Here is a 24794-nt window from a genome sequence, read left to right on the forward strand (position 1 = left end):
TTCTATTGCATAGCAAAGTGACTCAGTTGTACATACATATTCTTGTTCATATTCTTCTTCATTATGGTTTATGATAGAATACTGAATATAATTCTCTGTGCTACACAATAGCACCTTGTTGCTTTTCTATTTATATATATGGTAGTTTGTATCTACTAACCCAATTTGTCTCTCCCCCATCCCAATCCCTCTTTGGCAATCATAAGCTTTTTCTCTATGTCTGTGAGTCTGTTTCTTAAGTAAGTTGGTTTATTTGACAGTGTTTCTTAATACTAAAACCCTGCCATCATTAATTCCAATTAAGGACTTTCTTTATAAGTCAGATAATTAAAATCAGCTTTGGGGTTTGGAAGGGAACCAGGAGACCGTTACTGTCTTGCCCAATCCTTTCTTTTCCCTGTTCTTTTTGTACTTTTATCTTGAAATATATAATCTTCTTATTTTTATAGACAAGAAAGTTAATACTCAGAGAGGTTAAGAGATTTGGCAGAAGTGATTTAGTAGTAACACAGTAGTGACCTGTACAGGGCTGAACTAAACGCTGCGTCCCGACTCCCGGCTCCCACACTGCTGGTTGTCAGATTCTCAGAGCCACAGTAGTGACCTGTACAGGGCTGAACTAAACGCTGCGTCCCGACTCCCGGCTCCCACACTGCTGGTTGTCAGATTCTCAGAGCCACAGTAGTGACCTGTACAGGGCTGAACTAAACGCTGCGTCCCGACTCCCGGCTCCCACACTGCTGGTTGTCAGATTCTCAGAGCACTACTTTACTTGTTTTTACCACCCTTGGCAGCCGTCCTCGCCCCCTTTTGATTCCCACTCCTGCTATTCGACCATCCTTCATTATTTCTCTTTGGAAGTCCACTTTTAGCCTTCTTCCTAGCCCACTTCTGAAACCATTTCTGCCTCCTCTTGTTAGCTCTGAAGGGCTCTTGATTTGAGGGCAGACATCTCTGTAGAGTCTGCAAGGCCATTCCGTGAGAGCCCACTTGACTTACATGATCCACTCTCTCTAATTGTGTTTACACATATGGCTGCCACCTCTGGACTGTTCCCCAAATTCCGTTTCTTTGATCACATTATCATGGACTCATTCATCAATCTGAATTAGTTAAATGAACACCGGGAACTTATTTACTAAAGGTTGTAATTTTAGTAATCTAGGCAAAAAGCTAAAATACTCCATTTTTAAAGAGGACAGTTCCTAGGAACACTCAATGATGACATTTTGGCATCTTTGTTTTTTCACAAGAGAGTGTTTTCCTTGAAGGCAGTGACGTGTTCTAGAAATTCAATGGTTTTCTGTTCAGGGATTAAATCATCACAATCATTCCTTTAGGCATTGTTTTTTTGTTTATTTTTTTTTCTAAACAACTTTCTGTTTTCAAATGTTTTTCCCTTTTAATTATAATTTAATATTTGTTGAATGACCTCAGTTGATAGGTACCATGAAATGAATTTCCTCTTTTGGACTATTAACATTTCCACAACATGTTTCAGCTATTTAAGTGACTCTTCATAGCTTCTTCAGTGGACACAATGCAATCTTTCAGAACTTTGTTATAGAATCATCTAGATTTTATAGATGCTGGGGGGAAAAAAAAAACCACTTTAACAGGTTGTGAAAGAGTGGTTCTGAGCCTTCCCAGTATTCACATCCTCTTCCTTGTTTTCCAACTTTATAACTGGGATGGAAACAAGAATTCCAAGTCTCATGATTCAAACATGACATCCAAGTCAAATAAAGTTCTTCATTGGTCTAATACAGTATGCTTTTCCCTTGAACCCTAGATTGCTTTGTGGATGTTGTGGTGGGATTTGACATCTCAACTCAGCAGAGTGGGCAGACTTTGCTCGAAGGCCAGTCCTGGATGGAAACCTATCTTCAAGACATCTTACGTGCCATCAGCTCCCTCAATGGGGTAAGCTGTGAGGTGGGCACGGAGACTCACGTTAGTGTGGCTTTTCAAGTGACCAATGCTGCAGAAAAATATTCCCCCAAGTTTGAGATCTACAGTGAAAACATACTGAACAGCTTGAAGGATGTAACAGTTAAAGGACCATCTCTTCTCAACGCAAACCACTTGAGTTCTCTGTGGGATGCATTTCAGAATAAGTCAGCAGCTCGGGGAAAGGTAACTTAGTTTTATTTTACTTATTGGTTTTTGGTTGCAACGACTTCCTTTTTACTCATTTTTCTTTTTTGAATACTCTCCTAGGTGGCCCTCTTATTTTCAGATGGATTGGATGATGATGTTGAAAAACTTGAACAAAAATCTGATGAACTTAGAAAAGAAGGTATGAAGCATAGGGAGTGCTGGGAAAGGAGTGTTGACAAACTTTATAATCTCAAAACTGAGTCCCGGCTCTTACACTTCCAGACTCTCAAATAGCTCTGACTTTGCAGCCTCTCCACTCTGGATGCACTTGGGAGGGCAAACAAGCTCTCACAACGTTTTGGCATCTACTTTTTTCCTCCTCCCCATACGAAATAGCACTGAATATAGTGTCTTATCCTCTCTCTCGTATTACTTTATTTCTTCTTCCTAAGCTTTCCTGGAGTATGTTCCTGCCTCCCTTGCCCCATGCTATCTAATATTTCTATGTCTTAAGTGTCAGCAGAAGTGAACCATGTACGTTTCTGCTTGACTAAGGAATGGGAGAGTTGGACAATTTTTTTCTAACACTCTTTTAAGTTTTCAGAGTTGCAAGCGTTGGTGGACAAGTTTACTCATGTCTTGGGACTTCATAATCAGTTCCTTCTTGCAGATGACAGATGGACCAACTATGGTGTTAATGAGTTTTTAAAGCTTTGGCACCAGGCTTTTGGCTTTAGGAACCAATGCTCATTCTGATTTATTGGCCATTTGTACTAAAATACGGATCAGTGGAAGGAAAATGCATTCACATGTTTTGGGTTGACTAAGAATAGAAACAGATTTTTGTAAGTGGATGTTACTGGTACCCCACCCAGACCCCTTACAGACAGGCTCCTTCATCGTCCAGCTGCTATGAGTGTTGGCTGCTCACATGTTACCCACAGGTTCCCCCTTTTTTCTGAGGAACTGCCCTTCACCAACCTTGCCCGGAAGTTTACTCCCTATTCCCATCTTTGGGCAGCAGGTGGAGTGCAGAGACTTGGATGCCAATTGTGTGGTGTGACTCAGGCTCCAGAGTTCCCCACGGGATCAGGCTGAAGCTAGACTTTTGCTGAAACACTGTCTCGCTCAGCTCCTTCCCCAGCCTGACCCTGCTTACCTCTGTTCCTTTCTTTAGAGAGTTCTTCCCCAATAAATCATGGGCATCTAACTGGTTATCTCAGACTCTGCTTCTAGGGCATCTGGCCTGTCTCTCTGGTTAACTGTTAGAAGTGGATTGAAACTATCACCCAGTTGTGTCTGACTTTGTGATCCCATGGACTGTAGCCTGCGAGGCTCCTCTGTCCATGGGGTTCTCCAGGCAAGAATACTGGAGTGGGTTGCCATTCCCTTCTCTAGGGGATCTTCCCAACTTGGGGATCGAACCTGGGTCTCTCATGTCTCCTGCATTACAGGCAGGTTCTTTACCACTGAGCCACATTAGATTTTGTCTTTTCACTGGTTCTCATTCCTCCATCTTAAACAGATCATAAAATTCACTGAATTCACAGCTGAAGGGTAAGGGTTTTATTTTTACTGGATTTACTAAAGCTGCTTCTCTTTATTCTATTGTCTTGGCCTTTACTCTTGATCTGAAGAGGAAATATTAATGAAGACTGAGAACAGGACCCTTGGGTGGATAGGAAGGGCTTTTTCAATTTCAGCTTTTCTTTTGTGGGGGAAGATGTACCTTTGCAGACAAGATCAGAGTTTTCTCCAGAAAGTTTCTCTTGGAAACCCAGATTTCTAAGACCCATCTTCTTTCTTCCAACTCCTGAAGAAAACTGGTGAATGAGTTTTGACTTCAGAAGCTAGATTTTGAATATCCTCAGAAATTTAGAATCTTTTTTCAGTATTCAAAATCAACTCTGTTTCCAAACACTGATAGTGAAAAACTGAAAAACAAAATTTAAAAAGCCATTTGCAATGTACACACGACAAGGAATGCCAAAGTATATATTTAACAAAACATATTTGTCTGTATGCTGAAAATTACTAAAACAATGATAAAAAAGACTGAATATGGTTAAATGTCAATTCTCTCCAAACAGATCTATAGATTCAATTAAGTCACAATCAAAATCAAAGCAGGATATTTGTTAATGTACAAAAAAATGGTTCAAAATGTATGTGGAAATGCAAAGGACCCAAAATAGCCCAAACAACTTTGAAAAAGAGGTAAAGGTTGGAGGACTCACAGTAGCTACAGCCTTTCAATGGGAAAGATAAAAGGGTGTGGGCCACAGTGTTCTTTGAAAGGTGTTGAATGTCTCTCAGTTGAAACAAAGAGCACCTCTGGCTGTGACCTCCCATATTTAACGTAGATGATTTCAGTTGATGCTGGGCCCTTCATCTGTTAACCCAGGAGAGCCTCTCTAACTTGAGGCCCCAGACTCTGTATGTGTAAACTGAGCCATCACCGTGGAATAAGAGGAGACCAGGAGGAAAGGATGCTCAGGATGGATGTCACTTTATAACTAATCCATGTAGAGTCGGACACGACTGAGCGACTGAACTGAACTGAACTGTACTGTAGATTGGAGTTTGAATCAGTTTTTTCACTGTAAAAAATCCAGTACTCTAGAATCTACTCACTGATTCTTTATTCTCCCAGTTTTTGAAAGCTTCTTTTTCTTAATTCATTTTTTAAGAATTGAAAAAAGTGAAGTGGCTCAGTCATGTCCAACTCTTTGTGACCTGTACCAGGCTCCTCCATCCATGGGATTTTCCAGGCAAGAATACTGGAGAGGGTTGCCATTTCCTTCTCCAGGAGATCTTCCAACCCAGAGCTTGAACCCAGGTCTCTCGCATTGTAGGCAGACGCTTTACTGTCTGAGCCACCAGAGAAGAAGTGAAAACACTTATGTTTAAGATCATGTGAACCAGATGAGTCCGAAAAGATCAGGATTGGAGTCCTCTGTCCTGAGAAAAGTGAAAGTGAAAGAAAATGAAGTCGCTCAGTCATGTCCGACTCTTGCGACCCCATGGACTGTAACCTACCAGGCTCCTCTGTCCATGGGATTTTCCAGGCAAGAATACTGGAGTGGGTAGCCATTTCTTTCTCCAGGGGATCTTCCTGACCCAGGGACCAAACCCAGGTCTCCCACATTTCAGGTAGATGCTTTACCAACTGAGCCACCAGGGAAACCTGAGTTACAAATTATAGTTATATGCGTACTTCCTGCAAATCAACAACCCCATGGTTCTCATAACTCTTAAACTTCTACCTTTCTTGGGACTTAGAAGAAATATCAGATGTGAGATCTTTTCCCCTTCTAGATAGACCCACTGGCATGCCTCCTTTTGATCATTAGACACCAGTTGATGAACTTGGCGCTCTTCATGGCCTCTCCCAGCCCCGATCCCGCTTCTCCCCATCATTCTCACTCTTGGAAGTGACCTGTCTTTGTTTGCTTGAGACAAACCAGAGACTGTTAGCACTAAAACCAGGAAAGTTCCGGCAAACTAGGACAGGTTAGTCACCCTGTTCTTTGGTATTTCTTCCTTTAGTTCGTGTCAGCAACCACATTGTTTGCCGATTGTAGAACTTGAGCCTCCCCACTGTATCCCTGAAACTGCGTTTTCTTCATTTTCCTTTTCCTCTCAAAGTCATATAGAAACTTATATAAGAAAGCACTCTTGACTCTGCCAAGTCCTTGAATATTCTTTATTCTGATCCATTGGTCTTTAAGTCCCATTTAAAGAATTCTTCACCTATCCCTAATAAAGTGAGAAAAGGTATGCCAAATAGTTATGTTTTCATAAAACTAAATTTATCCAACTTTCGGACTGGCCTTTATTATTATGTCCTTAGTACATTTCTGTCATTAAAATGTCCTTTGAGTGTAAGCTTTGGAGTCATGCTGTTGGGTGAAAACCTTTGCTCATCTGTAAAATAGAGCTGTAATCATACTTGCCTATAATGTTGTATTTATATCTTAAAAATAAGATAATGCATGTAAAGCACTTAGCCAACATCTAGGCACATAGTAATTATCAATAAATGAGAGCACAGTTGTTGCATGGTTACCTCCACCCTAATGATTGCCTGGCTTATTACTATCACCAGTTAATATCCTTACTTTATAAAATAAGTCAACCCTTTCTTAGTCTCTAAAAGTTTTCTTTGAAAAGTGTTGATCTATAAACTTCCAGAGTCTATGAGTCACAGCTCTGGTTGGTTTTATGACATTTGCTCCAAATTGCCTTACAAGAGACCTTTAACTGTCTCTTGTATGTGTAATTCCAGCCGGATTGTGATTTAGACTTACGCTTCTCAAGCTTTAATGTGCATGTGAATCACCTGGAGATTTTATTAAAATATAGATTCTGATTCTGCGGGTCTGGATGGGGCCTGAAATTCTGCATTTCTGATAAGCTTCCAGATGAAGGCACCACTGCTGCTCCAAGGACCTCCCTTTCAAGTGGCAAAAATTCAGAATACTTACGTTCTTGACATATGAATTCCTCTGTGCTTTAGTATGCTCTGTGGACTCCTTATTACTGTTATTAAATATAGTTGATTTACAATGTGTTGGTTTGTGGCATAGTGCAAAGTGATTCAGATATATAGAGATGAAATCCTTTTCAAATTCTTTCCCGTTATGGTCTGTTACAGAGTACTGGATACAGTTCCTTGTGCTATATAGTAGGACTTTGTTGTCTATTTTATGTATAGTAGTTTTTGTCTGCTAATCCCAAAGTCCTAATTTATCCCTCCCCACCTCCTTTCCCCTTCGGTAACCATAAATTAGTTTTCTATGTTTGTGAAGACTCAAGCATAGAGTCTGTTTCTGTTTTGTAAATAAGTTCATTTGTATTGTATTTTAGATTCCACATATAAGTGATATCATATGGCATTTGTCTTTCTCTGTCTGACTTCACTTAGTACAATAATCTCCAGGTCCATTCATGTAGCTGCAAATGGCATTATTTCATTCTTTTTTTATGACTGAATAATATACATACTCTATGTAGCACACCTTCTTTATCCATTCATCTCTTGATGGATAGTTTGCATCCATGTCTTGGCTGTGGTACATAGTGCTGCCGTGAACTCAGGGTACATGTATCTTTTCGAATGATAGTTTTGTCTGGATATATGCCCAGGAGTGGGCTTGCTGGATCGTGTGATAGCTCTCTTTATAGTTTTGGAAGAACCTCTGTAATGGTTTCTGTAGTGGCTGCACCACCAGTGTAGGAGGCTTCCCTTTTCTCTGTGGAGTCTTTTAAACTCACTATTTTACTTTAAGTCATCAGAAACCTCAAGGATCTGTGATAATATATTATGTAAATTATTCTCCAACTTAATTAGTTTTGAAAAATGGAAATTCTTTAGTTCCCTAGTGATGATCTTGTCACTTGTCAGTTTTACAGTGTTTGGTGGGGGAGAATGAACTGTAAAACGAGTGTTCCTCTTGCAACTGGCTTCCTGGAATAGCAGCTTTCATACACAGGCAAAGAGGTTAAAGTAGCCATACTCTCCTTAACTGGAGAATTGTTGACTCTGTTGGCTAGGCCTGAACGCCCTCATCACTGTTGCTCTGGATGGACCCACCAGTTCCAGCGACCTGGCTGATCTTCTGTACATTGAATTTGGGAAAGGATTTGAGTACAAGACACAGCTCACTCTTGGGATGAGGGACCTTGGGAGCCAATTGTCAAAGCACCTGGTGAGTTATTCAGAAAAGGCCCATGAGTTTAAATTTTCTATTTGTTTTGTATATAGGGTTCATATTTAGGCTTATGAATGTGAACGAATTTTGTTCATTTGGGAGTAGAACCAGGTTTTTCTGATTTTGTGAAAAGCCAAAACGAGGAGGTGTTTTGAAAGAAACGTCATATCGTAGAGCAGTGTCCAAGCGTGTTTCTTTTTGTTATTGTTCTCTATTTATTTATCAAAATATAGTTTATTTACAACATTGTATTAATTTCAGGTTACAGCAAAGTGATTCAGTTATACATATAAGTGATATCATATGGCATTTGTCTTTCTCTGTCTGACTTCCCTTAGTACAATAATCTCTAGGTCCATTATATATCCATATATATGGATATATCTATATATATATATCTATACATATATATACATATTCTTTTTCAGATTCTTTTCCCTTATAGGTTATTACAAAGTATTGAGTATAGTTCCCTGTGCTATACAGTAGGTCCTTGTTGGTTATCTGTTTTATATATAGTAGTGTGTATATGTTAATCCCAAACTCCTTATTATCCCTCCCCCACAATTTTCCTCTTTGGTAACCATAAGTTTGTTCTCTATGTCTGAAAGCATGTTTAATTTATATGCTTGGCCAAGAGAAAAAAAAAGAAGGAAGAAGAAACTAAATAGCACCTATAATCCTGCCCAAATTACAGTCAATAAATATACTACCAAAGGGTGTCTAAGCCGTAAGAGCGACTTGGCTGATCCCCCAGTCAGCCAGTTTTCACATTCCTTGCAAATACTAAATGCCAAAATCCACCACACTGAATATGATCCTGCTGTTTAAGATATGTGTTTTCTCTGTAAATGCCCTGTGAATAGAGCTGATTCCATAGAGTTCAACTGAAAAAAGGACATCTGTTCCAACCTTGGAAGAAAAACTAGTGACATGATGATGGACCTGCTGTGTCGTACTTTACGACAAAAAGATGTTTAAAAGTTGTCTTGACTGATGGGAATTTTTGCCTTATGGTCTATTTTTAGAACCTAACCCCTAGATAAGATGCATCACAATCCTGAAACATATAAGAATTCAAACTAGCTTGGTGAAGGTTTTCAAGTTATCTATGACTACTTTCACCTTTAATGAGTGACTGAAAATGTGCAATTTGCTTATAATTTATAAAATCTATAATCAGCATATCAAGACACTTCCCAATAAGGTGCTAGCTCCTGCTACTTTCTTTTTTTTAATTAAATTTATTTATTTTTGGTGGTGGTTTAGTGGCTAAGTCATGTCCGACTATTGAGACCCCATGGACTGTGTGAAGCCTGCCAGGTTCCTCTGTCCATGGGATTCTCCAGGCAAGAATTCTGGAGTATGTTGCCATTTCCTTCTCCAGGGGATCTTCCCAACCCAGGGATCAAACCCAGGTCTCCCGCATTGCAGGCGGATTCTTTGCCATCTGAGCCACCAGGGAAGCTCTATTTATTTTTAATTGAAGGATAATTGCTTTACACTCCTGTGTTGGTTTCTGCCAAATATCAATGTCAATCGGCTATGGGTATACATACCTATGTCCTCTCCCTCTTAAACCTCCCTCCCCACCCTTCTAGGTTGTTACAGAACCCTGATTTGAGTTCCCTGAGTCATAGAGCAAATTCCCATTGGCTGTCTAGCTTACATAATGATAATGCATATGTTTCCATGTTAACTTTCTCCATACATCCCACCATATTTCCATGTTAACTTTCTCCATACATCCCACTGTCTCCTTTCTTGCCTTCTGCCCATGTCCATAGATCTGTTCTGTATGTCTGTGTCTCTATCGCAGCTCTGCAAATAGGTTCATCAGTATCATCTTTCTATATTCTATATATATGCATTAACAAATGACATTAGTTGTCCTCTTTCTGACTTACTCCACTCTGTATAATAGCCTCTAGGTTTATCTGCCTCACTAGAACTGACTCAAATACATTCCTTTTTATGACTGAGTAATATTCCATTGTATATAAGTACCACAGCTTCTTTATCCATTCTCCTGCTACCTTCTGACAATAGATCTTGCATATAGGTATTTGAAAAGTGAGTTCAGTGTAGTAATTATGTACAAATAATTTCTTAAACAATATAAAAGTTTTGTTGTAACTTAATGTGGAAGTTTAGCTGTAATTCCTTTCTACATGGGAAAATGGTGTCTATTTTACAAATTTTTTTTCTGTCTCTGAAATTTGTAATGTAAAATTGGTAATTCATAGAGGGAGGAAGTTATTCTTCAAACAAGGTTATAGCTTTCAGATATCACATAAATGCAGTACTCTATAAGAAATGTTTAATTTTAGAAATAGCCCATTTTAATGTTAATAGTAAAATATGCTGTAGGATGTTAGTGATCCAAAGAAAATTGATATCATCTAATACGAAATCACAGAATCCATTTTGTTGTTTTTGTTGTTTGGTTTCACACATTTCAAGTTTTATTGGGTCTTTTGAGGTTTACAGGGTAAAAAACAGAGAATTTTCTAATATCAGAAAAGAAACAGTATATAATAAGAAACAATTTAGAGGAGAAATTGTGAAATGGTTATATAACAAAGTATTTTCATTTTTCATCACACTAGAATTTTGATGGGAAACTTCTCAACACAGAAATTGATTCTACCCCCACTGAGGCAAAGCACAGTATTTATTGCAGACAGAAGTTTCCTTAAAATAAATCTTTTGGGTTAATTGTTCTCCAGGCAAGAATACTGGAGTGGGTTGTCATTCCCTTCTCCAGGGGATCTTCCCCACCCAGGAAACGAACCAGGGTCACCGGATTCTTTATTGACTTAGTCACCAGAGAAGCCCCCCAAATGTGATGGACTATGTCAATTTTTCAGGGGATGACTAACTAGGCCCAGGATGAAATTCACTCAGATTTTAAAAATATATAATACGTTTTTTGGTCAGAGTAAAAAAATGTAACCAGAGTATAAAATCTCTTCATGTGCCCACCCTATACAGCAAGTGCTTCTGAATGTTGAACACATAATTGTTGTCTTTGAAATCCTGTCCCACACAAACTGTTCTAGAAGTGTTGACCATTGAACTCCATGCCAAGCAATATGACAGTGGACAGTTGTCTAAATTCTCCAGCATACAAGTATTTCACAAAACAGGAAAAGGAAAAAAAAAAAAAAACCAACATGTATTCTTTTTATTGAACAAACTATTAGGGGCAGCATTATACAGGATAATTAAAAATACCATGGTCAATGTTGGGATGGTGTGGGCACAGGAGATCCCATTAATAAATTAGAATGCAGTGAGTCAGCTGTGGCTAAACTGATGCCTTTTTGAGAACACAAAAACATCTTTGAGTTGATTCTGAGTTCCTCATTTGGTAGAGAATGCAGATCACAGAAGGAAAGATGAAAGGTAAAGATGGTCTCCTTCATCCTCTCTAGAGCATCTTGAGCTTGTGTGTGAGTGTGATTTGGGCAGTGAAACCATCAAATGTAATGTATTCCTACCCTTCTCAAGGTCAATGTTGCGGAAAGGACATGCTGCTGTTTATTCTGCAAGTGCGTTGGAGGAGACGGCGCAAGGGGAGACCCTGGACCAGCAGGGAAAACGGTGATTTTAGTTGCAACAGTGGCCCACTTTACTTGAATATAGTATGTTTTTCAGAAACAGGTTTAGGTAGAAATAAGGGCTCCTAGGTAGAGCCTTTGAGGTAACCATTTATCATGCTGCTTATATGTCCAATTAGATAGGCTTCTTCTTGGTTTTCTAAATTGGAGTCTTTTTAAAAACCTTTTTATACAAGCATCAAGAGAAAAGCTGCTGATGGGACCTCCCTGGCAGTCCAGTGGTTATGAGTCCATGCTTCCACTGAGGGAGCATAGTTTCGACCTACATGCCAGGCGAAATAGCCAAAAAGAAAAAAAAGAGAGAGAGAGAGAAACTGCCTAGATTGTTGATTATCCAGTGTCCTGGCAGTGATGACAAGATGCAGAAAAACCAACTGGGATCTCTTGTGTTGAATAATGAAAGCCTCCTAAATACTAAGGAGTCATTTTAATTTCCATTTTTAATGGCTGCAGAGTCATTTAAATCACATGGGGAATAAGTTGTGTAGTCTGCTGAAAAGCTAGATCAGATCACCCTGTCACAGCAAGAGATGCTAAGATGTTTCATTCAGCTCTACCCAGACCAAAATACTGCCAGAAATATGTAAGTAAAAACAGACCAAGTCTAAAAACAGTAACTAACAACAGATTCATATATTTCCTAACCCAAAGAAGTTAATGTACCCTTATGTGAAAATATGATTTGGGCTTTGAGGGAATGTTCAAATATGCATAAACATACTATGGGTGTGTTTAACAATTTCAGTACTACTTATTTACATGTGTGTTTGATTTTGGGTAATTTATAGATAGCACTGTAACTTCCAAATCACCATGGCTGTCTCTCTAAAGAGTTTTTGGACTAATTATTTTCTGAATCCTTTGACTTCATGTACAGAGAACGGTAGAATTTTTTTAAACAGGTATCAGGAAAAATGGAAAGAAATATGTGTGGTCTATTTTACATGTAGCACAAATCCTCAAAAAGAATTTTTAATGAAAAGAGGATAATTCTAGCCCGTCAGGGGCAAATATAGCTGTGTTCATTGAATGTTTGTCTAGCAAAAAAACTCCAATTCTATAAACCCCAGCTCTAAACCCCAGAGAGAGCTATGGAAAATATGTTTCTCACACACCCACCCTTGAGTTATCAGGATACTTGTCTCAAAATTCCATTTGTTTTTATGTGTGTAAATGCAGCTTAGTTTGTGGAGGGGGAGGACTGTATTTTGCAAACTCATACTATTTTACATAAAGTAAAACTGTGAAGTTGAGGAATTCTTGCTTGATTACCTCTGAGTTTTGGTATATGGAGTGCTAACGTATTCTTCCTTTCCTTATTCCCAGGGACTTCCAGGTTTTAAAGGCAGTGAAGGCTACTTGGGAGAGGAGGGCACTGCTGTAAGTCAAGGTTTTTTCCAGCTCCATCTATTCCTAAGAACGTATCTACGCTATGAGATCATTTGTGTCAATTCAGAAGGAAGCGAGAAAAGTCAGGTTCTAAGGATTCATTCGCAAAGTCTGAGGTTTTTCCAGGTCACCAGTGTTTTATTAACCTACTGTCCCCTCTTGGACTATCCACCAACACTGTATAATCAACTCAATGAAAAACTTCTCTTTTTCACTCGGAGAGTCAAATCACTGCCCTTTCCCCCTTCCATTCTGCATGAGTAAACCCACTCACCACACTGTTTATCTAGGACCTTGCCCTTTCTTGCATCTATTCATCCATTTGTCTTTCCTTCCTTCTTTCTCTCCTTCCATCCATTAACTAAGTGTATATTAAGCATCTTACAGTTTATCACATTATTTATCAAAGACCTCATCATAAATGCACTCAGCATTCATTTAACAAATGCATCTTAAGGCATCTCTCCATGTGCCAGGCACAGTGCTTTAGACTACAGAAATAAAAAAGAAAAAAAAAAGATTGCTCCTATCTCAGGTAAATTCCAGACAAGTGGAAAGACAAATGAGAAGCAGTAGGTCTAGTTGTTATACACGAGGCTCTGCTAGAGGTATATGAGGTGCAGTGCAATAGGGTGTGGAAGTGCAAATACCGAACAGCCTCAAGTGACATCCTGGGAGGAAGGCTGCAGACAGGGGGTAATGCTTGGGTGGCATCTGAGGAAAGAGAACTTTCTCCAGGCTTAGAGCCCCGGGGAGAATATTCTACTACAGGGAGAAGAGTGTGATCAAGGGTGTGTAACTGAGTCAGAGAATTGTGTGTTTGCAGAATGACATATGGTCAACATGGCCAGTATCCAGGACACGGTGAGAGGAGATTACACAAGACCCAGAGTTCTGGGAGTCTTGAATACTCTGAGAAAGACTTGGAGGTGTCTTCCAGTTGATGGGCATCACTTAATGATGTTTAGTTAGTTCAGTTGCTCAGTCGTATCTGACTCTTTGTGACCCCATGGACTGCAGCACGCCAGGCCTCCCTACCCCTCACCAATTCCCAGAGTTTACTTAAACTCATGGCCATTGAGTTGGTGATGCCATCCAACCATCTCATCCTCTGTCATCCCCTTCTCCTCCCGCTTTCAATCTTCCCCAGCATCAGGGGCTTTTCAAATGAGTCGATTCTTCGCATCAGGTGGCCAAAGTATCAGCATCAGTCCTTCCAATGAATATTCAGGACTGATTTCCTTTAGGATGAACTGGTTGGATCTCCTTGCAGACCAACGGAGTCTTCTTGAGAGTCTTCTCCAACACCACAGTTCAAAAGCATCAATTCTTTGGCACTCAGCTTTCTTTATAATCCAACTCTCACATCCATACATGACTACTAGAAAAACCATAGCCTTGACTAGACAGACCTTTGTTGGCAAAGTAGCATCTCTACTTTTTAATATGCTATCTAGGTTGGTCATAACTTTTCTTCCAAGGAGCAAGTGTCTTTTAATTTCATGGCTGCAGTCACCATCTGCAGTGATTCTGGAGCCCAAAAAAATAAAGTCTGTCACTGTTTCCACTGTTTCTATGATGTTCAAGCACAGGATTAAAAACGGCTAGGGCATGGGTTTAGAAAGCATCTCAGGCAACATCATGGAGGATGACAAGGTAGGGGGCAGGTGTCAAGCAGCAGGTGCAGGACAAAGTTTAGGGCAGTGTGAATAGATATGCTAAGGAGGTTGAATGGACGTACCTTGGTGATCACTTGCGTGGAGAATGGCTGAGGATGACATCTTTGTTTCATCTCACAAGACTGCACCGGCTGGTGGGATTACCAAGACAAGGATCGCAGGAGTGGATTTGGGTTAAAGATAGAAAGAGAGAAAAGGAAGGAATTTGGTCAAGAAATCTGCCCCTTGCTTAGATCATACCTAGAGCATCCTGCTCCGATGTCTCATCAATTCTTCACTGTCTGTTCCCGGAATGTCTTCTGAAATCTTGAGAATGCATTTTAGCTGCCAGCCGTTGTCTGTCTGTTTTATTTAGATCCTACCCCACCCTGGAGAGTATCCAGGTGGGATCCCACACAGAGGGTTGTCATCAGAGTAGCTCTGATTTACTTCCACTCTCAGTTTTTATAAGCATGAATTCTGGGTTATAAACCCATGAGCAGTTGCACTTTTTTTTTTTTTTTTTATCCAACACAGAGGTTGTCAGATTTCCAAGACAGATTCCAGAGGACAATAGGAAAAGCTCATCTGAGTATGTATCTTCCTTAGGGAGAAAGAGGAGCCAGTGGACCTGTGGGGGAACAAGGTACTAAAGGATGCTTCGGTGCCAAAGGCCCTAAGGTAAGGATTGCATGAAACACTGTGAAGTCTTCCCCACGTTAATTCCTTTTCCTACACTAACCCCCACTGTCCTTTCTATTTTCAGGGAAACAGGGGACTAAATGGACAGGAGGTATGGAACCAAACATCATTTATCTGCCCATCTGTTGTTACCTAGAAATACTTTTCTTTTTGAGGTGATTGACCAGTAGATTGTACAAATGAAGCTTTGTTGACCTTCCTTTTTATTGCTGATCATTTCATTTTGTTTACTAATGCCTTTTATTGCAGGCAATGTTTATTATTGGTTGACAATCTCTATGACTCAGTAATCTTTAATGTGACCCAGGGCCAGCCCAGCAAAGAGCATGTATATAGAACCCAAAATTAGACTTTTTATTTGGTGTCTGGCTTCTTTCCACATAAATGCAATGCACTGTATTCTGACCACATCTGTCTTTTCAGGGAGAAGTTGGGGAAAGTGGAATTGATGGGTTAAATGGAGAACAGGTAGAACCTTCTCTTTGTATCATGAAAACCCTCTGAGCTAGTTCTCACTAAGGAAATGAGAATTTGAGTTTATTGTTCTCTATGTTTTAGGGTGACAGGGGTCTTCCTGGAGCAAAAGGAGAGAAAGGCAATGAAGGAGCCCAGGTAGGCATTCAATAAAGGGACAACATAGAAACTGCACTGGGAATTCAAGGTGTGACTAACAGTAAGACAGCTACACCAGGTGGATCTGTCAGCTAGGATGAAAGTGTTTTTGGATAATCAGAAGACCTCAACTGCACGCAACAAGAAACATTAATTTCTGATGTGTCTGGGAAGTTCAGCTGATCTAGGCAGTGCATGGCTGACCTTGGTTCATGTGTCTCTAGGTTGGCTGGGGGCCTTGTTTCACTTGTCTCTCATTCTTCTCTGGGAGCAGAAAGCTGCCGGGCCACATTGACCAAGACCTTTTATGGCCGTGGCTGAAGCACAAGGGAGCAAATAGAAACACACAAGTCCTCTCGAGGCCCCTTGGGGCCTAGGCTTGGAACTCTCATGGAGACACTGGTAGATCTTACACGTAGACCACGTGTTGACCATGCCCAAACTCGGGGGTAGGGAGTCAAATATGGATAACCTCTCTGAATCTCAGTTTCCTCATCAAAAGAAGGATAAAACCAATACCTGGTGCATACAGTAGTTATAAAAAAAATGGACAAGACAATGAATCTGTCTGGAACATAGAGTTCACCACTGTGGCAAATATTTGTGGCCACTTTTAAATTTTTCACATGGTGTCTGAAACTACTGGTTGTTCCTCTTTTCTACAAAATAACTTTAGTAGGAAAACATTTAATAATTCAAATCAGGGAGAAGATAAGCTCCTTGTTTTTATTAATGTCACTTAAAATTCTTATCCTTCTTCTCCTTTGTGTTGACTTTAGGGAATCCCAGGAGAGAGAGGAATTTCTGGGGACCATGGAGCAAAGGGCTTGCGTGGAGACCCAGTAAGTGCTTGGACCGAGGGGCTGCAAACTAATGTCATGTCAGGGCTCATTTCCACATCAGCGCTTCTGGTGGGAAAGGGGAGCACTACTTTAAAATACTGCCATAGCAGTTCTGAATTGAAATCGTCATGGGCACATCTGTTTAGAGTTTTAAAAGCAAGTCCCTTGTGCCTGATACTCATCATGTACAAGATAAGTATGGACAGTGAGACAGTCTTGCCACTATTTGCATATGTAATTTTTGAGAAAACATTTTTCAGAACTTCCTTGTGCTTCAGAGCTATGAAGGAATTCCACCCCATTTCATTGTCTTCCTCAGGGTACCTCAAAATATGGACAGGATAAAAGAAATGGAGCCATCTCTTTTTTCTCTTCTCCAAGAGTCTTTCTCCATTGAGAATATTAGCTTCATTTCCTTGAGTCCAAGTCAGCTAAAAGTACATTAGGCAAAACATAGAACCATAAATACCTGCTTTAATGGGGCTGCAACCCAGTTGAGTAGGCATAACCTACACCAAAACAAACAGGATGCATGCCAACCTAGGGGATATGCCAAGTCCATTGGACATCAGTACTCTAGGACTTTGATCACCCACACATCAGTCTTCAAAACCTTAATGAATTAGGATTTTGTAGGTTTTTTTAAACATTCATTAAAACTTTATAAATTGAGATACAATTGTGTATACAATGTGATATCTATATAACACTGCATACGTTTAAGATGTACAACAGGTTAGTTTGATATATTTATATACTAGGATTGCCATCTTAGTGTTAGCTAAGTCCTTTAATACATACACAATTATCACTTTTATTGTGTGGTAAAAACATTTAAAACCTAGTCTTTTAGCGACTTGGAAGTGTATAATACAGTATCACAGTCTATAATCACCATGCTATTCATTAGATCTCTTGAATTTCCTGTTAAGCTGTAACATGCATCAGAAAAGTACAGACATTATAAATGCACAGCTTGATGACTATAAATACCCTGTGTACTCACCACTCAGGTAAAGAAACAGAACATCAGACAAGAGAACAAACCCCAAACCACCTCATGTGTACTTCAGTCACTACCAGCCCCCCTAAGGTAATCACACTGTCTCAGGACCATGAGTTAGTTTTACCCATTATTGAACCTTTCAGAGGAATTATATAGTATACACTCTTCATTCCCAGCTTCTTTTACTCAAGTATATTCTTGTGAGATGAATCAGTGTGGTGAATATCAGTGTTCATTCAGTCTCACTCAGTTGAGTTAGGTTCAGTTCAGTCACTCAGTCGTGTCCAACTCTTTGCCCCAGGGACTGCAGTCCACCACACTTCCCTGTCCATCACCAACTCCCAGGACTTGCTCAAACTCATGTCCATCGAGTTGGTGATGCCATCCAGCCATCTCACCCTCTGTCGTCCCCTTCTCCTCCTGCCCCCAATCCCTCCCAGCATCAGGGTCTTTTCCAATGAGTCAACTCTTCCCATGAGGTGGCCAAAGTATTGGAGTTTCAGCTTCCACATCAGTCCCTCCAATGAACACCCAGGACTGGTCTCCTTTAGGATGGACTGGTTGGATCTCCTTGCAGTCCAAGGGACTCTCAAGAGTCTTCTCCAATACCACAGTTCAAAAGCATCAATTCTTTGATGCTCAGCTTTCTTCACATCCATACATGACCACTGGAAAAACCATAGCCTCGACTAGATGGACCTTTGTGGACAAAGTAATGTCTCTGCTTTTTAATACGCTGTCTAGGTTGGTCATAACTTTCCTTCCAAGGAGTAAGTGTCTTTTAATTTCATGGATGCAATCACCATCTGCAGTGATTTTGGAGCCCAAAAAAATAAAGTCTGACACTGCTTCCACTGTTTCCCCAGCTATTTCCCATGAAGTGATATATAACTGAATCACCCTGAAACTATCACACTGTTGGAAACCAACTGGACTTCAATAAAAATAAAACAAACAAATGAAAAAAAAAACTTTGCCTTCCCCAAGGGCAGGGGATGAGGGGTAAAATCTACCAACCCTCAAATATAAACTTGCCGAGGCCCCAAGAAAGAAGGTCAGAAGCTAAGAGAAAGAGGGTAGTAGCAAGAAGGAAACACCTCCAGACCCAGGATAGGCGTTTCCCTAAACACAACTCTTGTCCCCCTGCCTCCTCGGCCGTGTGTTCCATCACAGGCTCTCGCTTGGGTCCACACACTCGCCTTAGGTCTCCATGGTCTCCTGCTAATGCAGAGCTTGGGAGGAAAAGAAGACATTTATAAACCATTTATAATTTAGTGTACTTCTGCTTTCAAATGGGTTAACCTTCTCGTCACTTTTTTGGGGGGTGACCAGGCATGTTACAACCAATCACAGTTTTAGGAGAAATGTTCAAAGCCTATTATTTTCTATTTTTAGGGAGTTCCTGGATTTGACAATAGCATAGAGGGACCCAAGGGCTTGAAAGGAGAACTTGGAAGACAGGTAACTGTGGGGTTTTGGAAGTAACTTTGTAAATACGTGACAATGGTGGGCTCAGAGTTTTAGTGATAGAATATGAAATGTGTATAAAGAATTTGGAATCAGAGTGAATATACCTGATACAGAAAATCTAGTTTTAGAAGCAGAAAGATTTTTTTATTCCTTCTTACTTGCTACGCTGGAACTTAAGACACATTCTCTCTTCTGAATCTGATGCAAAGATCTAACCTCTGATTTAAAATGTAGGGCTAGCTGATAGAAAGCACTAGCAAAAGAACTGTGGGCCTTCCCAGGATCCAGAGGACACATATCCTAAAAAGATATCGTATTATACATGGTACCTGATGTTTTTACAAAAAGGAGCAGAGAGAGAATAAGATCTGGTAGATCTCTACAGGCCACACTCTAAAGGCAAGTCTCTTGAGATTAGTCTTATGGGATAGCATACATCTAAATCTGATCATGTAAACTTGTTTTCCAGAATTTTAGGAAAACAATTGTCTGGAAAATGTGTGTCACTGGATTCATGGTGAGGAATTTCTTTGGTGACTCCACCTATGAGAAAGCCCTTTGGGAAAAGGCCTAGCCTTCATTTCAGGCTCTGTTCCTTAGCGACTCTGTGGCCTCAGCTACTTTCTACAAGCCTCTGTTTTCTCATCTTCAGAATTGGACAAGTAGCCTACTTTGGAAAGGGATGTGGGAATTCAGTGACAGAGTCTGCTACATCATAAACTTCCAGAGAATGTTACCTGCCCTTTTATATTAAGTGGCCAGTGTATGTCTTGTTATAGACTCTATGCCCCCTTTTCCTACCTTGGGAGGACTTGTGTATTGGGAGATTTTATTCAGATTGGGGTGCTAGTTAGGCTATTACACAGGCTAGCCAGACAGAACAGGAAGTCCCAAGAAAGAAATCCACACAAGTGGTAGCCATCCCATCACACGGATGATTCTGCGGCAACATCGAGACAGTTTGGTTGAAATACTCTAACTAACAGCCCAAACACAAGTTAGACGGTGGTGATGAGCAGATGAGGCCACATCACACTGGCAGAGAGGTGTGGTTTGTGACCGGTGGGTCAAGGCCTCATCCCTCAGGGATGGTAAGTCTAACCTGTGAGTCCCCATCCACCCTCCTGGGAGCACAAGAAGCCAGTGTTGAGGAGCGCGCATGTCAGTGCTGCGTCATTATTGTCAAACTGCTGTCTGTTCCTTTGACAGGGAAGAAAAGGCTGGCCAGGCCCCCCTGGAACTCCCGGCTCCAGAAGGAAGACAGTAAGGACCCACATAGACAAAGTGGCCCGCTCTGGGGGAGCCTGAACTGGGGTGATGAAATGGCTGATGGCGGGGCGGTTCCCCGGGACTTGCTACCCTGGGGAAACTGACTCAGGGCAGAGCTGGCAAAGGATGCAGGAAGGGCCCTGAAGCTGAGGCCAGACAGTGCCGGCTGCAGGGGAAATGACCAAATCAGAAGAAAGTGCCGGGCAAGGAGAACGAAAGGGTAGCCAACTAGGGGAAGAGTAGTCACAGTCTGGCCTGCTCACTAGGCCAGTTGAGGTTTTAGGTCCAAGACTCCATTCCTCTGCCAAATTCTATGACTATGCTTAGAAAAGTCAGTCCTGATGCGAGTCCTCTGTTCTTTCCATTTTCTCTGACTCTCAAAGAAGAGGAATGTGTTCCAAGATATATAAAAATGTTTTCTTGGATGAACTACAATATATGGTTCTGTGAACTCCTCCTCAGAAAACAGAATGCACAATAAATGCAAAATATTGAACTAGTTTTTATTTGTGCTAAATTTTTAAGTGTTATAAATATATACTTTATTGAGATATAATTGATAGATAACATTATATTAGTTTCAGATGTACAACATAATGATTCCATGTATGTATGTATTATAAGATGATCACCATTCAGCTAGTAAGTCTAGTTGACATCCATCACCACACATAGTTAGGATTCTTTTTTTCTTGTGATGAAAACTTTTTAAGATCTACTCTGTTGTGTAGATGCTATGTTGTGTCCAATTCTTTTATGATCCCATGGACTATAGCCCACCAGACTTCTCTGTTCATGAGATTTCCTAGGCAAGAATACTGAAGAAGAAAAAAAAAATACAAAAGAGGGTTACCATTTCCCTCTCCAGGGGGTCTTCCTAACCCAGGGATTAAACCCGTGTCTCCTGCACTGACAGGCGGATTCTTTGCCGCAGAGCCACCAGGGAAGCCCTTCTACTCTCTTAGCAACTTTTAAACATACAATATAGTATTATTGGGCTTCCCTAGTGGCTCAACAGGAAAGAATCTGACTGCCAATGCAGGAGACGCAGGTTCAATCCCTGGGTCGGGGAGATCTCCTGGAGAAGGAAATGGCAACCCGCTCCAGTATTCTTGCCTGGGAAATCCCATGGACGGAGGAGCCTGGTGGGCTTCAGTCCTTGGGGTCTCAAAAGAGTCAGACACAGTGGAGCAATTACACAACAGCATACTCTTATTGACTATAGTTACCATGTGAAGTGAAGTGAAGTGAAAGTCGCTCCGTCGTGTCCAACTCTTTGCAACCCCATGGACTAGCCCATGGAATTCTCCAGGCCAGAATACTGGAGTGGGTAGCTTTTCCCTTCTCCAGGGGATCTTCCCAACCCAGAGATTGAACCCAGGTCTCTCACATTGCAGGCAGATTCTTTACCAGCTGAGCGACCAGGGAAGCCCAAGAATACTGGAGTGGGTAGCCTATCCCTTCTCCAGGGAATCTTCCCGACCCAGGAATCGAACTGGGTCTCCTGCATTGCAGACAGATTCTTTACCAACTGACCTATCGTGCTATACATTAAATCCCATGACTTCTTTATTTTCTAACTGGAAGTTTATGCCTTTTGATTCCCTCCACCCATTTCACACCACCCCCCACTCCTCATCTCTGTTCTCTGTATCTATGAGTTTAGTTGGTTGGTTGATTTGTTTTGTTAAGATTCCACATATAAGTGAGATAATAGGGTATTTGTCTTTTTCTGATTTATTTCACTTCACGTAATGCCTTCAGGACTTCCCTGGTGGCTCAGATGGTAAAGACGCTGCCTGCAATGCAGGAGACCTGAGTTTGATCCCTGGGTCAGGAAGATCCCCTGGAGAAGGCAATGGCTACCCTCTCCAGTATTCTTGCCTGGAGAATCCCATGGAGAGAGGAGCCTGGTGGGCTACAGTCCATGGGGTTGCAAAGAGTCAGACACGACTGAGCAACTAACACTTGTGCCGTCAAGGCCCATCCATGTTGTCCCAAGTGGCAAGATTTCCTTTTTTTTAATGACTGAATAATATTCCACTGTGTCTATATGTGTACATACACACACATGGTGGGTATATCTTTTTGAGTTCGTGTTTTTTTCCCTCTGGATAAATATGCAGAAGTGGAATTTCTGGATGATATAGCATTTCTATATTTAAGGATATAAAAATTTAAGGATATAAGCATTTCTATATTTCTATATATATATTTTGAGGACACTCCATACTCCTAAAGAGATTGTATGTAATATATGTCTATAAAAACATATCTGAGAGCAAAACTAGGTCACTTGCTTATGAAAACTTTGGGGGGTCTTTGTTGTTATTTTTTTCAGTAGGTGTTTTTAAAAAGAGTTTCTGTGTTTGACTTCTTGGAAAAGTATTGACATTTTAAAATAAAATCTTTATCCATTAAGAAAATATAACTTTAATAAAATATACTTAAATGCCTGCATTGGGTTCTAAACTAGAACCCAATGTCTCTTCTCATTGTGCAACATATTCTTTCCATTCTTTATTTCGTTACCCAGACTTCTCCAACTTCCTTCATCCCTCCCCACCCACTACATGTAGTGATAGATGCTAACTAGATTTATTAGCTGAATGATGGTCTTCTTGCAATATATACATATATGGAATCATTATGTTGTACATCTGAAACTAATATAATTTTAATGTTTTAAATTTAAGGACAAATAAAAACTAGTTTAACACATTACATTATTATGCATTGTATTTTCTGAGCAGAAGCTCATAAAACCAGCTATTATACTACAACAGGAAAATGTTTTTATATGTTGGAACATACTTTTCTTCTTTGTAAGACAGAGAAAAATAAGAACAGGGATTATGTTTAAAACCTGCAGAATTTAATTGTTGGGAAAGCCCTTAAAGTGCATCTAAAGATTTTTAAAAGTACATTGGCTATTTATTTGACTTTCTAAAAGGGTGTTGCCAGTTTACATACCCCTGGAAAGTATTTTGAGCTTAAAGAATATCGTCCAAAAAATCCTGGCATGGGAGATGTATTTTTCTTATTTTATACAGGCTATAATCTCTCTGGAGGATAAGGCAATATCACCATGTATTAGCTAAACCACACAGCTCCTGAGAAATACGGTCCCTTCTTGAGTTATAGATTCAGCAGTGTCATTCAGGAGTAAAATTAGAATTCCACCTAAAGATAGTAAAGTCAGAGGATTTTTTTTTATACTACTCCACTTCTATACAACTCACCAAAAACAATAAAAGAAATTTAAAGTGAATTAACAAAAATGACCACAACTTCAAGCCACCCATGATGACAGATGTTGTCCAACTCTTTTACTTTTTAGAGGTTTTACTTTATTTTGTTGAAATACAGTTAGTTGTATTAGTTTCTGCTGTATAGCAAAGTGATTCAGTATATGTATATGTGTATATGTATATGTATATGTGTGTGTATATATATATATATTCCTTTTCATGTTCCTGTCCATTATGCTTTATTACAGGATATTGAATATAGTTCCCTGTGCTATAAAATAGGATCTTATTCTCTACCCATTCTATATATAATAGTTTGCATCTGTTAATCCCAAACTCCCAGTCCATCACTCCCCCATATGCCTTCCCCCTTGGCAACCACGAGTCTATTCTCTATGCCTATGAGTCTGTTTCTGTTTCACAGATATCTTCATTTGTCTCCAGTTTTAGATTCCACACATAAATGATGTTGTATGGTATTTGTCTTTCTTTTTCTGACTTACCTCACTTAGTATGATAATCTCTAGTCCATCCATGTTGCTACAAATGGCATTATTTCATTCTTTTTTTTTATGGCTAATATTCCACTGTATGTATGTACCACATCTTTCTCTGTGCATCTGTCAATAGGCATTCAGGTCACTTCCATGTCTTGGCTATTATCAATAGTGCTACAGTGAACATTGGGGTACATATACTTTTGAATTTATAGTTTTGTCTAAATATATGCCCAGGAATGGGATTGCTGGATCATCTGGCAACTTGATTTTTAGTTTTTTGAGGAACCTCTGTGTTGTTCTCCATAGTAGCTGCATCAGTTTATATTGCCACTAACAGTGTAGGAGGGTTTCCTATTCTCCACAGCCTTTCTCCACAGTCTCCCTCCACAGCATTTGTTATTTGTAGATTTTTTTAATGATGGCTATTCTGACTGGTGTGAAGTGGTGGTTGCAGTCACTCAGTCGTGTCTGACTATGCAACCCCATGGACTGCAGCACATCAGACTTCCCTGTCCTTCACCATCTCTCAGAGCTTACTCAAACTCATGTCCATTGAGTCAGTGATGCCATCCAACCATCTCATCCTCTGTCGTCCCCTTCTCCTCTTGCCTTCAGTCTTCCCAGCATCAGGGTCTTTTCCAGTGAGTTGGCTCTTCCC

General features: G+C 40.2%; 1 protein-coding gene across 1 annotated transcript in view; it reads left to right on the top strand.

Annotated features, from left to right (window-relative positions):
* COL6A6 (collagen type VI alpha 6 chain) overlaps positions 1 to 24794 on the top strand; it is a 106244-nt gene that overhangs the window by 20971 nt on the left and 60479 nt on the right. Inside the window, exons 8-19 of the mRNA XM_061167962.1 lie at positions 1793 to 2136; positions 2221 to 2299; positions 7657 to 7811; positions 11328 to 11420; positions 12764 to 12817; positions 15094 to 15165; positions 15251 to 15277; positions 15610 to 15654; positions 15745 to 15798; positions 16578 to 16640; positions 19042 to 19107; positions 20326 to 20379. Coding sequence (XP_061023945.1) covers positions 1793 to 2136; positions 2221 to 2299; positions 7657 to 7811; positions 11328 to 11420; positions 12764 to 12817; positions 15094 to 15165; positions 15251 to 15277; positions 15610 to 15654; positions 15745 to 15798; positions 16578 to 16640; positions 19042 to 19107; positions 20326 to 20379 — 1106 coding nt within the window. The remainder of the gene's footprint in view (positions 1 to 1792; positions 2137 to 2220; positions 2300 to 7656; positions 7812 to 11327; positions 11421 to 12763; positions 12818 to 15093; positions 15166 to 15250; positions 15278 to 15609; positions 15655 to 15744; positions 15799 to 16577; positions 16641 to 19041; positions 19108 to 20325; positions 20380 to 24794) is intronic.

Source organism: Dama dama, chromosome 19 (genome assembly GCF_033118175.1).
Source record: "Dama dama isolate Ldn47 chromosome 19, ASM3311817v1, whole genome shotgun sequence".
Taxonomy (NCBI): domain Eukaryota; kingdom Metazoa; phylum Chordata; class Mammalia; order Artiodactyla; family Cervidae; genus Dama; species Dama dama.